The sequence below is a fragment of the Prionailurus viverrinus genome, chromosome E3 (genome assembly GCF_022837055.1).
Source record: "Prionailurus viverrinus isolate Anna chromosome E3, UM_Priviv_1.0, whole genome shotgun sequence".
Classification (NCBI taxonomy): domain Eukaryota; kingdom Metazoa; phylum Chordata; class Mammalia; order Carnivora; family Felidae; genus Prionailurus; species Prionailurus viverrinus.
The window spans coordinates 40,622,399-40,638,234 of NC_062576.1; the positions used below are offsets into that span (position 1 = coordinate 40,622,399).

Genomic DNA, 15,836 nt, shown 5'->3' on the forward strand with positions numbered 1-15,836 from the left:
CAGAGTCCTTTTCAACCTGTGACGAAACGCTCGCTTAGCTCTTTTTCCAAAACAAGAGCGACCCGCCCGGCAGGCCTATCGGGGCACCCGGGCCGCCGGCTCCGCCAGCCCACGCCTGGGGCTGCGTGTGTTCGGAAGTCACACACGCGTCTCTGCGGTCTACGACGCAGGCAGCCCGCCAGCTCTCGCGACAGGTCCCCGATCACGGTGCCGGGGAGACTCCAGATCAGGGGAGCGAAGCCTGAAGGCCAACAGGACCGAAGCGCTTCCGAGCAGAAAGGAACCTCAGGGACAGAGCGCAGAGTAAAGCTAACGTCTGAACATTCTTGTTCAACAAACAAAGCAAATCACGCCGAGTAACCATTTCTAACGTTTGGTGACCGTCACTCGAGACCTCGACTGCTTCGTGAAAGTAGAATCGCACGGCTTCATCGGGAGAGGACATGCTGTCCGGCCCATCCCCCAAATTCCGGCCAAGGACGAGGGCGCCTCATCCCGGCTCATTCAAGCCCTCAGCCGCGGGCAGAAACAAGACGCAGGAGCAGAGACACTGTGGCAGACCGTGACGCTGGGCCCCCGGGAGACGCCACCACCAGTGCAGAAACATTCAGATGCCAAGAGCGACGCGTGAAGCGGGAGAGGGAAGCCAGCGAGGACAGAGGGGAGCTGCCGCAGGGGGAAGAGGAGACCGCCTTGAGCAAGACCGGGTTGGGTACGGGGGCTTTCTCAGGGCTGGGAGTGGATGCGCGCAGAGGACCAAGGCCCACGCCCCAGGCGAGGCCACAGAGACAGCGAGAGCCTGCGTGACAAGAAGTCAGTGTCCAAGAAACCTGGACGGAGGGGCGCCCGCGTGGCTTAGCCGGTTTGAGCCTCCGACTTCGGCTCGGGTCAGGATCTCACGGTTCGTGGGTTCAAGCCCCACGTCGGGCTCCGTGCTGATGATGTGGAGCCAGCTCAGGATTCGCTCTCTCTCCCTCTCTCATCGCCCTCTCCTACTCACGCTTTCTTTCCCTCTCAGAAATAAATAAAAACGCTTAAAACTCAAACAAACAAACCTAGAAAAAAAATGTACAAGAGAAGGATCCCAACGGCGAGGTCGCAGAAGGCAAGAACAGGCTCTGACCTTTCTGTGCCCAGGACTGGCACCGGGCCTCACAGCAGACGCTTGACAAGAGCTGGGGCACCGCAGGAGAGCAGGTCAGAAGCCCCCCGCCAGGCCCCGAAGCCCAGTGCCTCCAGAACAGAGCCCACCCTCCCTCTCAACCTGCTTCTGTGCCCCCGCCCAGCTTCTCCCCGTTCCCAGGCCAGCCCTGTACCACCCCTGAGCGAGACAACTCTAACGGCCTCCTCCCCCATCTCCAAATCATCAACCCTGGCCACGGCCTGCCCTCCAGAGCGTGCACCTGACAAATGCACACGTGTGGCTGGGGTCTGCCAGCTGTGGCGGCCCACTCCCCGCCGGGACGAGCTAGGCCGTCTGCCTCCTGCATGTGCCCCCCCCCCCCACCCCCCCACCACATCTCTGCAGGAGCCCGGGGCTCCATCACTCACGCCCCTCACGTCACCAGAATGGGAAACGATGCCCGCCTTCTGAATGGGAACACTGAGGCACAGGGACAGTGGCCTGGCGGGCACACCACGCAGCTGCTTGGACCAGGAAAGGAACGTGATTTCTACGGCACCTTTACAGCGCGTTCGAACGCTTTACTCCTTTCTGTCTTCACAGTGTGCGGTTATTATCCACATTTCAGAAACGGGGAGACCGAGACTCCAAAAGCACAAAAGCCCCGAGGACTCTGGGCAGCTAGAACCAAGCCTCTTATTCCAAACCCCGGCATCTTCCCCTCGAGCCACACAACACCATGGTGGCTGACGCCCGCGTCACAGATGCTTCTGTATTTTTACTACACATCGAGCTGAAAAATCCACGGATTTCAGGATGGAGGGAACTTGACCTCGACATCCTTCCCTCAGCCTGCGACGCAAAAAGGAACAGACAGGTTCAATGACGTGCCCAAGCTCACGCAGCAGTCAGCGGCAAGAGTTAGGACTGGGGAGCACGTGTACCGCTGAAAACAAAACCGTGGGACGTGACCAGGTAAGACACAGAAGACGCACTAACTCGCTATCCTGGACGTTTCCTTTCGAGTCTGGGGAGCCTCCTTCCAAAGGTATGAATGCAGAGACTGGCAGAAGACCCGCACCGCGAGGTGCTGCGTGACGTCCCTCGAGGGGGACTCAGGCGGGCCACCCCACACTTCGTCCACCCTCAGCTAGAAAGACGTTCCAGTGTCTGCGGACAGAAGCGCATCTCCAGGCACCAGAACGCTTCCTCGTGGCCTGGGTCTGCGGTGAGAGGGGACGGGGACCTTTCAGAGGCCGAGCATGACACACACCGGTCCGTTCACCTGGCTGCCTCCGGTCACAACATGCCACGGTCGAGACAGGGGCTGCTTCTGTGCCCCTCGTAGCACACGCCCTCCACGTCCGACGCCACAGCAGCCAGGCTCGCTCTTAGAGCCCAGCCGTGACTGAGGAGACGCCCTCGCCACCAAGGCCGGAAGGACGACGTGGAACAAGGCCATTCCCGAGCAGGGCGTCGCATCAGCAGGCGTGGCGCACGCCGGTCTTCCGCAAGCTGCTCGCCTCCACCAGGACGCCTCCCTCCTGCTCGGCCTTTGCCGGGTCTCCACAGAGCGCAAGGGACACCGCAGCCGTGCCGTCGGAGCCCCTGCGTGGGGTCCCCGCCTCCGAGACATCCTCTTCCACCAGCCGAAGGTGACCTGGACCCGCACGGTCCCGGCGCATGTCCCGGGCCCCGCCCGCAGCGTCTGCTGCATCTCCAGCCTCCACACGACACCCAGCCTCGACCTCAATCAACGCGCCTGGGGCTGGTCTCCCTCCAAGGCACACAAAACATACGCCTTCTTCAGCGAATCACGAGATTTTCTGCAGGTAACTCTCGAGACCCCAGGCAAACACGACACCCGAGAATCTCTTCGGCCTTTCGCACGTCGTTCTTCGGCGCTAACGCTGCGGTCACGCGAGGAAAGATGCTTGCGCACGCCACCGCCCACGACAAAGCTCGTTGTCGCGTTTCCTCTGTTCTCTTTACCACTTCGTGTAACCCAAAACGAGACACGGTGTACAGCGTAAAACGAAAATCCTACGGAATCCTCGGTGGGCCAAGGGCAGCTCCACAAGCGGGCGCCGTAGAAACGGTAGTTCTGATGTTAACAGCCAGCGAGGTGTTTGAAAATTAGCTCCACCTTCCAGCCAACGCTCGGATGTTGCCTTATCTACTCGCCTATGCCCTCTGTCCGGCTCTTCAACGTGAAGTCAGTGCAGTCTGTATGACCCTGAATTCAGTCTTTCACTGAGAGCCCCTGGGCTACGGGTGTTTTCCTCTCTATCCCGCACAGCTTCCTCAGGGCCCAGATTTGAGGTGGCCAGGGACGCAGGTCTCCTGACCCGACGTGCGGTCGGGGGTCACAAAGCAGCACCGTGTGTCAGGGCTTCCGTGTCTTCTACAATGTGCCGCACCACATGGGGCGTGGGGGGGAACACCCCGCCTTCCTCCTCCTCTTCTCCCCAAGAGGTCTGAGAGCTCTTGGCAAAGCCTGGTATCCCTGCCCAGGCGGCCGCGGTGGGCTCCGTACGGTCATCACTGAAAAATTTTTTTTTTTTTTTTAATTTATCTGTTTGAGAGACACAGAGAACCAGCCGGGGAGGAGTAGAGAGAGGGAGACAGAGGATCCGAAGCAGGCTCTGAGCTGTCAGCAGACGGCCTGAGGCGGGGCCAGAACTCACAAACCAGGAGATTGCGACCTGAGTCAAAGTCGACACTTAAACTACCGAGCCACCCAGGCACCCTGCCGCCGCACCTGGTTTTATTAAACGTCACTTACCGACTGACACTGGGCACAAGAATCCCAGGCCTGGGGCCTGGCCCAAGAGCCTGAGAAGCGACAACATGAGCGACCGGAGCAGATGAGGAGCAAAGTGCCGGTGCCGGTGCCGACGCACAGAAAGGCCCCGGGGGGAGGGGCACACTCTGATCACGCCCTGCGCAGGGCTCTCCCAGAGGCCCACACACACAGAGCTCCACCGACTTCACGGAACCTACCTTCCAGAATGCTCTCTTGAAACACAGAGGGCCCACGTCCAGACTGCAAGCTGACCCCTTCATCCCTCAACATTACCTTAAGGTGGCTTTCGCCACTATCTCAGCCGACCCATTTGGAAAGTAAAGAACCTAACGCTTGGGCCGCTGAAGGGACCTCCCTTTGTCCCACAGCCGAACCGGCCCCACAGCAGCTCCGGGGGTAGAACCTGTGTCTCCTGACTGCCGGCTCACCTCTCTTTCCAGTATGGTATTCGTCTCCCAAAGGCTGACCCCATTGGGGTGGCAGAGCTCACGTGATGTCTTCTAAAAACACCTAGAAGCTATGAGTAGCCCACAGTTTGTGCAAAACATACGTAAGTTCTGCACAGGGATTTGCTGATTCCCTCAGAACGAGCACAGAGAAACCAGGTGACACAGCCCAACTGTGGAGCCCGCACTTTCACGACCAGCCTGCCCGCAGGTGGGTGGAAGGAAGGGTCTTGGGCAGGGAGCAGGGGAGAGGGAGGGCAGCAATGGAAAGCGAGAGTCTACTCTGCACCCGCCTCAAGTGGCCTGACAGGGCAGGTAGCAGCTCAGGGGCGTTCCTGGGACCTCTCTCTCCCCCTCCCCACAGGTGACACCTGCCCGTGTCCACCTGCCCAGCCTCTCTAGCTCCCTAACCTCAAAACTATCCACGTTTCCCGTAACAGAGGCGTCGGGAGATTCTTAACGACTTACACCAGGGCTTAGCGGTGATATTTACTGCACCGAGGCAGACGCTGGCGTTATCCTCGTTCACAAAGAAACCAAACCTCCGAGAGAGAGACAGGTTTGCTCAGTCACCCACATCGCGAACTGGCCAAAGGCGGAAGAGCCTCGAGAGCTCTGTGTCCTCGACCTGGTTCTTACAGATATGTGAATTCTGGGTTTCAGGCTCAAACACATCCTTGGTTTGCGGCTTACCTTCCGCTTAGGTGGAGCACATCATTCAAACAACAAACTTCAGTTTCTGCGCCCACTTGACACTGAAGTAACAGATACGAGATGCCCGGCACCTAGGTGCTAAATCCTGACCTTTAGAATTCAAAGAGAATTTAATGCAGGATCGTGCTAGAAAAAAGTCACTGTTTGTTGAAGTTGACAAAACACAGTCCTCTTGGAGAGCAAGAAAAGAGCACTGCGGACAGCAGTCCAGGGGGACTTCCTTCCCTCCACAAGACCATCTCCCCCAGACTCACCACAAGCTTCGCACGCCTGTCTGCAAGCTATCGGCCAAAGAACCGCCAACAACCAGACGAATGGAAATCTCATTTTTTGAAAAAACTAAAAAACGCTGGACTGTTCATTTCCCCCTGGATCTGCGCTCCACACCCCAGGTGGAGATTTCCACAATCTGTAAGACAGATGCCCCTCTAAGAAGTGTCTGCAAAGGTTACGGGGCACACAGTCAGAACCTGACCTTTGCTGGCTGCTAATGGAGATGATAAGCAAGCAGAGGTTCCTGAGACACGTGGCGGGGCACCGTGAAGTGTGGAGCCAACATCAGACCCCACCAGGAAACTCCAGGCTCAACCTTCCCTGTGAAGCAAAGCAGACATGCTTCCTACTCCTCTGCTAAAAGCCACCATTACTTTACTCTCACTCCGGGAAATATCAGCTTGCTAAAATAAGAAAGTACGTAGCTCCCAAGAAGCACATATCCTGACAAGCTTCCATTTTCCTAACGGAAAGTCGATCGCCACTCAGAGCCACACTCTGGAACAAGAACCGATGATGTGATGTGAGGCTCCTCCAGGGGCCCTTCTCCATGGGAGCCACACTCTTCTGGGCAAACAAAAGCAAACCTCCCCTCATCACCTGACGGCTGTGAGTCTAACCACACACCGAAGCCAGAGCGCCGTGGCACCTGACGCACAGCTGGCCATTTACAGGTGACCAAGGACTTTCACTCGGCCCGTCGCACGTGAGCAGCCACCGCTGTGCCTGGTTTCTCAGGGGAGTGGGAGCCTCTCTCTGGCAGATTCAAGAAATCAAACAAGCAGACGAAAGGTCAGAGGGCCAAGTTGGCAAGGCCCTGAGCTCCTCCAGGGCTTCTGAAGCCACAAACCATTGACGGCATCCCAGGGGCTGAGCTGACTTACACACCTGTAACCAGGAGCGGAAAAGCTATTTGGTTTACACAACAGATAAAGCAAATTAACGTTTTCCTAATTAACTGACAACTCTCACACCAACGTAAACGTATGTGACCCAAGGTTTAATTTCTGAAACGTGCCAAATTACCGCACACTTACAACTTTCCTTAAACCCAATCTACCAAAAACAAAAATCTGGTAAAGCTAGGATGATTTCAGAGGCCGGCCTCCTCAGATGAGGACAAGGCAGAACTCCGCTGAATCGTACACATTTGGCACAGGTCTCCAAAGTGGGTTCTTTCTCCGTTGGTTTCCGAAATCTTTCCTTCTTAAGATGATAAGGGCCGTCTAACAAATTTCACTTACCTTTTCCCAAGGAACTAAACATGAGGCTTTTTTTCCTGAAAAACTCATTGGAACTTTGTTCCATTTGCTACCTGTAAAAGTGCTGCAGACTCGGCCTCGAACGAAAAGGACGTTAAGAGCAGCTCGCTTACAGAGAAAAGCGGTACACGACGGAGAACGAACACAGCAGCAGCAGCACCACGGCGCGGCTCTCGTCCCGGTTCTGGAAGGGACCCTAGCGAAGCTGCACTCCTGTCCATCGGGCCAAAACACGGGGCCAACACCGCAGACGGTAGGTACGTCCCAGGCCGCAGATGTTCTCACTACCTCCTTCCCCAGGGGACAGCCTTTCGTGGCGCCCGGTGGAAAGTCTAAGGGCTGCATCCCCGTGTCCTCAGCACTTTTGAGCCTAGACTACAGGAGGCAGGGAGCGATGGGCCCAAGTCAGACTCTGTGATCGTCACTTTTGGCTTCTTATCAAATGAGTTTCAAAAGCCCACTCCTTTGTTGTACGTCCACCAGCTCGTGTCCAGGAAAGAGACATGGTAGGTATTTCGCCTTTCCTCTCCCAACTATTGTCTGTGGTTTAAAGAGCCCACCGTGTAGGTCACCGAGGCTGCTCTACCAGGAAAACCCCCCCAGACTCAGGAACCCATTGTACTTGCCCAGAACGCATACTCACTGCCTCTTCCCGGAGTTTCAGCACGGAGAGCAACAGCCTCTTGGGAGGAGAAAGGGGGCACGTCCCCTGCCCAGTGCCACCTGAAGTGAGCGGCAGGGCGCACGGAGACGCGGGCGGGGGTCCCTCTGAGCCACCCCCACCACCACCCCCCCCCCGGGGTCCGGGGCACACCCTGGAGGAGCGGGGGTCCCGTACCTTTGCCTCGCGGCCCCGAGCCGCCGGCGCCGCCGCTCCCCCCGGCGCACGACGAGTCCTTCCTGAGCCTCTTGCTCTGCGGCCTGACGCTGGACCGGAGGAAGTGGTGCTGGTCCTGCGGGCAGGCGGGCGGCGGGGACGGGGCTTGGGGGCCGCCCGCGGGCGCAGGGGGGCCGTCGCCGCCGTCCCGGGGGGTCCTGGCGTCCCTCTTTGTGCCGCCGCTCTCCTCGGCCGCGTCCCCGCCGCCGGGCCCCTCGCCCTCCAGCGAGTCCTCCTCGGCCGACCGCTTGCCCAGCCGCTTGAGCCCGTCCTCCCCGCCGCCGCCGCCGCCGTCTCCCAACTTCACTGTCATCCTGGCGGGGCAGGGGAGGGGACCCCGGTGAGGCGCGCGCCCGGCAGCCTGCCCGAGAAGTTTAGCGCACCGATGCCCTCTCAACATGGCCGCCGTTGTTTGTTCCCGATCCCCTCCCGGCCGCCCGCCGCCGCCGCCGCCGCCGCCGCCGCCGCCCGGCCCGGCCCGGCCCCCGGCCCCCGACGCCGACCCCGGCGAACGGCGGCCGGCAGGCGCGGAGGCGGCGGGGCTGGCGGTCCGGGGGGCCGCGGCCGGACCGCCCTGCCCGCGCGGCGCCCCGGCCGGCGGGGTCGTGGGGTGGGGGTGGGGAGGGCCGGGGACGGCGGGCCCCGAAGGAGGTCCCGGGGTCCCGGGGCCGAGCCCCGAGTCACCTACCCCGTGGGGCCGCGACTCATGGCCTGCGCGGCGGGCGGCTCGCGCGCCGGCGTCTCCCAGAGCCGCCCCAGCCTCGGCGCCCGCGCCCCCGACCCCACCCCTCCCCGCCCCCAAAACGCGCGGGGCTCCGGGCCCGCGCACCTGCCCCACACGCCGCTCCCCAAAGTTGGCCCCGGAGCGGGGGCGAGGGGCCCGGATCCACCCCGCCAGGGGAGAGGCGCGGGCTCGCCTGCGTGCACAGGGGACTCCATGGTGGCCCGCGGCTGCCGGTCCGCCTGCTTATTTTAAAACACACGTAAAGAATAATAAGCTCGGGGTTTCTGGGAATCTTGCTTCCTAGGGTGGGAGGTGTGTGCTGCTGCCGAGATTTACGAATTAAAAATGCTTCTACAACAAAGGAGCCTGGGGCATGGAACAGGTTGGAGCCACCAGTGAACGTGACATCCGCAGACACGTCCAGATCCAAATGCAAGAATGGGCAGAAGACGGGGTCGCGTAAAAATTCTCGACAACCGTTGGTAAAACCCTTGCATTAACTTTGTTACCCGCTGCAGTGTGAAATGTCAACCACAGAACTTGAGGGCCCTAAAAATGTGCGCAAGCCCGAGAAGCAGATGCGCTCAAAAACTGAGTCAGGATCAGGTAGCATCACATTATAAGCCCGAAAAGGGTCAGTAATGTGTACCTGTGATAAAGCAAGAAAGATGAAAATTAGATTCCTCAACAGGTGATGATACTATGTCCAAACTGTTTGACATCCTCAACAAAGCTGCTGAGAATGGAAACGCTTCGTTCCAAAGGGAAAAGACAGCAAGGCATCCAGGCTATGGGTGAAATACAGGAATAGGGGCAATGGTCTCTCACTGAAACATTTCGAAAAGAGTAAAAATCATAGCAAAAAACCATAGTAACACCTCCCACTGCTCCGATGTATTGTCACAAAATGATCTGTGCCAGTTTTCATCTGCTGGAATTGGTCTTACAAATTATTCGAATTTAAGGAATGACAGTTAAGAAAACAAATACAAAAAAAACTCTGCCAAAGAATAAAACCATACAGGGCAAACACCCAAACTTTTTAGAGGACTTCACTGCACAGCACTTAAGGCGACCTATTTCTCAACCTATCGTTCGTACCTAAGAAACCTGGGAATACCCCAAAGGGCCTTTCTCTGGGTTATAATGCGGAGAAACCTACTCCCAGGGACCTTTTATCCCCAAAACTACCCACAGTCAAGCCAGGCAGGACCCACGCGGGGCATACACCGGCCACAACACAACAGACTTGCCTGTGTGCCTGGCTGAATACAGGGAAGACCTGAACGCAGAAGGACACGGCTTCTCAGAACCAAAAGGATATTGACACATTTCAGAGTTTTCCCCTACAGGAAAAGGAAACCACGGGGATGGAATCCTTTGACCGAAAACCTCCAACGCTACTTCCTGACCGTTCGCAGAGGTGGAATCACCTCGAGCGAAAAATCCCGACTCGACACCGTTTTGTCAGGCTTCGGGAAGGAAAAAGCAAAACCCTCCCTCCCGGGCCGACTTCTGGCTGCACACAAAGAGCGCTGTCACCGCGCCACTCCTCGGTCCGGACTCCGCCGGCCCACCCCGACGGAGTACCGCGTGCGTAAGCACCGACGCGAGGGCACAGGCCGCTTCTCCCGCAGCCCCGCTCCACCTGGGGCCCGGGCCTCGCCATGACAGGCGGTCGGGGCGGCCCACCCCTCCCGAACCCCGGCCCCCGGTCACCTTCTTCATCAACGCCTCGCAGCGGCCTGGCTTCGCGGGCTCCCCGGGGGCCTCCCGGGCGCCCGCAGAACCGGCCGGGCCGGGCAGCCCCGGCCCCCGAGAGCCCGCTGCACAGAAGCCGCGACGTCGATGTGGTCCTCCCGCCTCGGAAGCAGTTGCCCGGGGGCCCTCGCCCCGGCACGTCCCCTCCGCGGCAGGCGAGCGGCTGACGAGGCTGCGGGCGCGGGTGCTGCCGCCTCTCAGCTCCCGGAGGCCCGGCCCGTCGCGCTCAGCAGCAGTTCCGGCTACGGCAGCCGGCGGGGACGGCGGGCGCTGCGCGCGGGGCGGGGCGGGGCGGACGGCGCGCGGGGCGGGGCAGGGCGGGGCGACGCGCGCGGGGACGAGCACGCCCGAGTTTCCAGCGGGCGCGCCCCCCTAGGGGCGCTGCCATTGGCCAGCAGCGGGCGCGCGCGCTTGCACGTACGGACGCTGGGAGGGGGCGCGGGGCGGGCCTGCGACGCTGGTAGTGTTGTGACGCCGGCCTCGCGGCCGTGCGAGCCAATGCGTCTCTCCGGATTGGCGGATAGACAGCCAATAGGGCCAGCGCCCTGGCTGTGATTGGCCGGAGCCGTGTTGACGGATGCGTGAGAAGTAAACGCCGCCTCAGCTCAGAGTCTTGAATCCGGCGCGAACCGGGTTTTTGACGACAAAGTATACAAATGCAACTGAGTGAGATAAATACGCCCTTTATTAGATCAAGTGTGTGCTTTTGAAGTTTCTTAGTGCAGTGGATGGCGCTGGGCACGTGGGTCATATTTCTTCGTCATGGCGATAAAGGAGTGTGTTCTAAATTCTCGCGTTTATTACGGAAGAGAGGATAAGCGGGGTGGTGTTCGAGGGTACAAACCTGGAAGGAGCAGCGTATGAGTCATAGAGCTCTAATGCACAATAAGACGGATGCAGACGATAATATTGTACTTAGTTACGTCATATGACCGATGTCGCTACAGCCGCCACATAACACGAACGCATCAAAGTAACACGCAGTACACCTTAAACCTACAGTGTCTCATGTCAGGGTTTTTTTTTTCCCCCAATAAATGTTTTTGTTTCTGAAAATGAGGTCTTTAAAAACGGCATATTCCTTGTACCTATGTGATCCAGCACCTATCCTGTCGGATCCAGTAGTATCTGCATTTTCCTTTTATTTTTTTCACTTAATGTGGACTTCTTTGCTGTAGCAACATTTTTTTCCCTTTAACGACATGACTTTGCTGTGTTGTTCAAAGTTAATTTCCAAGTTTAAGCACGCCTGACCGAAACGGCCAGGGCGCACGTTCTAGTGCCTTTGGGAATGCAATCTGCCGCCACGAGTCACATTGGTTTCTAATGAGATGAAGCCATCGGTACCCTTGGCTACCATTTTCTCGCCAAAGGAGTCCATACGGCCCCCAAAGCGTTGCATGCACATCAAGTATTACGTCGAATCAATCGGCTTTGCTCAGAAATCCTCTTGAACCACACCCTCCTCCTTGAGATGAGACAAAGTAGAGCCCAGCAAACGGTGTGCGGTCCCAAAGACCGAAGAAGATGAACCGAAGAGAATCTTAAGGAAGATGGCGTTCCGTTTCTCCTCCACACTGTCAGCTGACCAACCCGTTTATTAAGGTGTAACTGCAGGAGCCGGTCCCAACAGGCTTTGCATCCTCATCACACCTAGAAAAATGTCACCCGCTTCCCTTCTCTGCGCAGCACAGGCAAATGCTGGCCTCCTAGCTCCCCTTTCTGAGCTGGCGTTGTTGGTTGTGAACTGCGACGGGGACAAAATGCCCCGCAGGACCGCGGAGCTGGCCGCCGGCGGGGACCCGCCAGGGACTCTTGCCCTTGGCGCCTCACGAACACTCTCGACCGTATTCGGCTCTTTCCGGCCTCTCGAGGCGCTTCGGGTGGCCTCGGCTTCCGCCGCTCTCACGTTCGGCAGTTTCCGCGTTCCGCGCGCAGCCGTTGTCCGGGCAACGCGCTGCGGCTCGGCGGAGGTGAGTGGGGTCGAAGGGCGAGGACTGCGAGCCGCCGGGTAGGGGCTCCGTGGCGGTCTGGGGCGGGGGAGCGGAGCGATGACAAGCCGGGCCAGACCCCGGTCCCGCGGACCCCCGGGCCATTTTCCTCCGGAAACCGGGCCTCGGCCGAGCGGGTCGGGTCGGGGTCGGCGGGAGCTGGGCGCGGCGTCCGAGGTCAGCACGCGATGATGGCCACAGCGGGCGCAGTCCCGGCTCCACCGAGGGCCGCGGGGAGGGACGAGCCCCCGGCGGGACCCGGGAGGGGAGGCGGGCGGCGCCGGCAGGGCTCCCGGGACCCCCGCGGGACGGGGTGGGGGTTAGAAAACCGCCCCTATGCGCGGCCGGTCGGCCTTCGCGTGCAAGGCCTGCGGCTGTGACCCTGAACCGTCTGCGGTGAGGGGGGCCGGCTGGGTGGCCGCGAGTGCCCGCGCCCCAGCATTCTGCCGCCGCCCCCAGAGCCTCCCCCCGCCCTCCCCCAGTCTCCCCCGCCCCCCCCCCCCCGCTGCTCACTCAGCCTGCGCACCCCGAACCCCCAGCTGAGCCGGGCGCCCCGAGGCGGTGGTCCGCGGCAGGGACTGGCGTCGGACAGGAGCAAATCGCTTAGAACTCACGGAATTTGGTTCTTTTCCTCAAAGTTTGTACATTTGCCACTTTGTTGTTGTTCTAGAGGCCCCGAGTTTAAGGAAAGGAAGTGCGCTTGTTTGCGAACTGATGCCACTGATCGGTGTCGTTAGGTAAGGATAATATTGTTAGTCACCTCTTCTTGTGTTTAGCCTGGTAGCTTTTGTTTATGATCATGCAGATAATACCTCTTCGTAGTGGAAAAACGTTGAAACGCAGGTACAAGGAATGGTGAGCAATCCATCACACTGGGTAAAAACGGACTCACCCACCTTGGCGGCTGTTTGCAATAAACCAGCAAGAGCATCTTCCCTTGCTAATCAACATCTTCATCGTATTCGCCTGGAGGGGGTGCTGTTCTCAGGGCTGGGGGTGCAGCCAGGGACTCCCACCTGCAGCAGGTAGAGAAGTCAGTCAAGCACACATTTGCAATAAAGTCTGAAGGACTTTGCAATGAAGGACCGGCCTGTGTGGGGACGCTGGAGAGAAGCCTAGAACAACCTGGTAGTGAAGTCAGAGAGGGATGGGGCTTCTGAATATCCAAAGGTGGAGTGTGGGGGAGGGAGTCTCCCAGGAAGTCCCAGGCAGGAAAAAGTAGTTTAAAGACCTGAGAGTGGGCCGCCTGGGTGGCTTAAGCCGACTTGGGCTCAGGTCATGATCTCACGGTTCCTGGGTTCGAGCCCCGCATCGGGCTCTGTGCTGACAGCTCAGAGCCTGGGGCCTGCTTGGGATTCTGTGTCTCCCTCTCTGTCTGCCCCTACCCCGCTCATGCTGTCTCTCTCTCTGGGTCAAAAATAAATAAAACGTTAAAAAAATAAAACCTGTGAGCACCCATGCTTATTCCACAGTGATGTTTGAGACAAAAAATACAGGGGAAGCCAGGTTTTACCTCAAGTGCTGTGGTAACTCTTCCTTCAGTCTAACAAAATTAACATGACTTATTTTTCAGAGCAATATTTTCACCAAGTAAACTTGTTAAACACAAGTACAAATTTGTCATAGCCCCAAATTTCCACCCTTGGTTGGCTGCGACACATGAAAACTCAAAAGCTTTCCTTTGCTTTAACGCAAACGTTTCCTTTCGTTTAAACGCCCCGATTTTTATGCGGTTTTTTTCCGTTGTACTGACTTCATTTGAAAGTGCATAAGGATAGTCGGAGCCCCGTCCAGAGTGGATGTCCCCTTTGTGATGGGGGGGGAGAGGTCTCTGGATCCTGCTCCTTCCCCTGACTCCGGCCCCCCACGCCTCCCGCCTCCCGTCCGTGCCTCCCTGCTCCACCAGCAGCCCCCAGCATGTGTTCCTTACTCCATGGCAGTGAGAACACCACCTCAGAAAGTGTGCCTGTATTTCAGACTCAGTATATACTCAGAAGAAAAAAGGGAACGTTTGATACGTGACTGTTCGTTTGTACCTTCGTGCATTTAGCTTCTTCCTGAAACGGGTTTCCTTCTCTAAATCCAAGCTGAGACTTCGAGGCTTCCTCTGATAGAATTATTGTTGCTGCTAAAGCAAACGGCATAGTCCATTCTCCACTCCGATGGTAAAACGTCGCAGCATCCATTTTTTTTTTAACACCATTTTTTTTCTTGTGGCTAAATATACGTAATATAAAATCTACCATTGTAATTATTTGCGTGTATACAACCGGTGACATTTAGCACATTGACGTGTGGTGTAACCATCCCCACCAACCCTCTTCAGTATTCTTCATCTTCCCAAACAGAAATCCTCTCTCCATTAAACACTAGCTCCCCATCCCCCAGCGCTACAGGCCCTGGTCCCCACCCTTTCACTTTCTGTCTCTTTGAATGTGACTGTGCTGGTCCCTCCCAGAGGTAGAAACACACTGCATTCGATCTTCTGTGATTGGTTTATTTTGCTGAGCGGAACGTAACGTCTCCTACGTTCATCGATATTGTCACATGTCAGAATCTCAAGGCTGGTTCATTCTGTGTCCTGTACGTGCACCATATTGTGTTTCTCCATTCATCTGCCAAGAGACCGTGGTTGTTCCATCTTTCTGACTACTGTGAATAGTGCTGCCGTGAACGTGCGTGTACAAGGATGTACCCGACCCCCTGCTTTCAGTCTTCCGGGTGTACACCCAGAGGTGGAGCTGCTGAATTCTGTGTTTGAGTTTTCAGGAACCACCATACCGTCTTCCACAGCGTCTGCACCAGTTTGCACTCCCACCGGCAGTGCACGAGGGTTCCGATTTCCCCACATCTTTGCCAAGAGTTATTTTCTTTTTTTATTTAAAAAAAAATTTTTTTTTCAACGTCTTTTATTTATTTTTGGGACAGAGCGAGACAGAGCATGAACGGGGGAGGGGCAGAGAGAGAGGGAGATACAGAATCGGAAACAGGCTCCAGGCTCTGAGCCATCAGCCCAGAGCCCAACGCGGGGCTCGAACTCACGGACCGCGAGATTGTGACCTGGCTGAAGTCGGACGCTTAACCGACTGCGCCACCCAGGCGCCCCAAGAGTTTTTTTCTATCTATCTGGTAACAGCCATTTTTTAAAAAATATAATTTATTGCTGCGTTAGCTAACATACAGCGTATACGGGGTGCTCTTGGTTTTGGGGGTAGATTCCCGTGATTCATCGCTTACATACAACACTCAGCGCTCATCCCAACAAGTGCCCTCCTTGCTGCCCATCACCCATGTTCCCCTTCCCCCCGCTCCCCCATCAACACTCAGCTTGTTCTCTGTATTTAAGAGTCTCTTATGGTTCGTCTCCCTCTCTGAAACTGTTTTTTCCCCTTCCCTTCCCCCACGATCTTAAGTTTCTCAAGTTCCACATATGAGGGAATATCTTTGTGATATCTTTGACTGACTTATTTCACTCAGCTTAATACCCTCCATTCCATCCACGTTGTTGCAAATGGCAGGATTTCATTCCTTCTCATTGCCAAGGAGTACGTCGTCTATGTAAACCACATCTTCTTTATCTGATAATGGCCATTCTAACAGGCATGACGTTGAATACTTTTAAATGATAGCACAGGAACCTGCAAATATTGTCTTATCTGCCAGTTAGCTGCCCCAGACTGACTCGAGGGTGTGAGAAGTGGGCAGCGGGACTGGCCAATCACGCACCGTCCCACCCTCCTGCGAGGGGCAGTACGCAAATCTTTTCCGGGAAAGAAAGACGTTAAGTCTGGAGAACGAATCAAGTTCACCGTCCCTACTGTTGCCGTGGCTTCGTTTTCTCGATTCTCTAACCAAGGAA

General features: G+C 57.1%; 2 protein-coding genes across 9 annotated transcripts in view; one reads left to right on the forward strand and one right to left on the reverse strand.

Annotated features, from left to right (window-relative positions):
- The window catches only part of CRAMP1 (cramped chromatin regulator homolog 1), a 57,163-nt gene extending 46,925 nt beyond the window's left edge, over positions 1-10,238 (reverse strand). The window contains exons 1-2 of one of the 2 annotated variants that reach the window (XM_047838324.1): positions 9,945-10,238; positions 7,463-7,815 (exon numbers count right to left, since the gene is read on the reverse strand). In XM_047838324.1, coding sequence (XP_047694280.1) covers positions 7,463-7,814 — 352 coding nt within the window. In that variant the 5' untranslated portion in view covers position 7,815; positions 9,945-10,238. Of the gene's footprint in view, positions 1-7,462; positions 7,816-8,189; positions 8,231-9,944 lie in introns of those variants that run through there. The other variant, XM_047838323.1, reaches the window with a different exon arrangement.
- Positions 10,239-11,835: 1,597 nt separating this feature from the next.
- The window catches only part of IFT140 (intraflagellar transport 140), a 76,702-nt gene continuing 72,701 nt past the window's right edge, over positions 11,836-15,836 (forward strand). For 2 of the 7 annotated variants that reach the window (XM_047837547.1, XM_047837544.1), the window contains exons 1-2: positions 11,836-12,154; positions 12,648-12,714. The gene's annotated coding sequence lies outside the window, so the exon portion shown is untranslated. The remainder of the gene's footprint in view (positions 12,155-12,647; positions 12,715-15,836) is intronic. The other 5 variants (XM_047837548.1, XM_047837545.1, XM_047837550.1 and 2 more) reach the window with 3 other exon arrangements.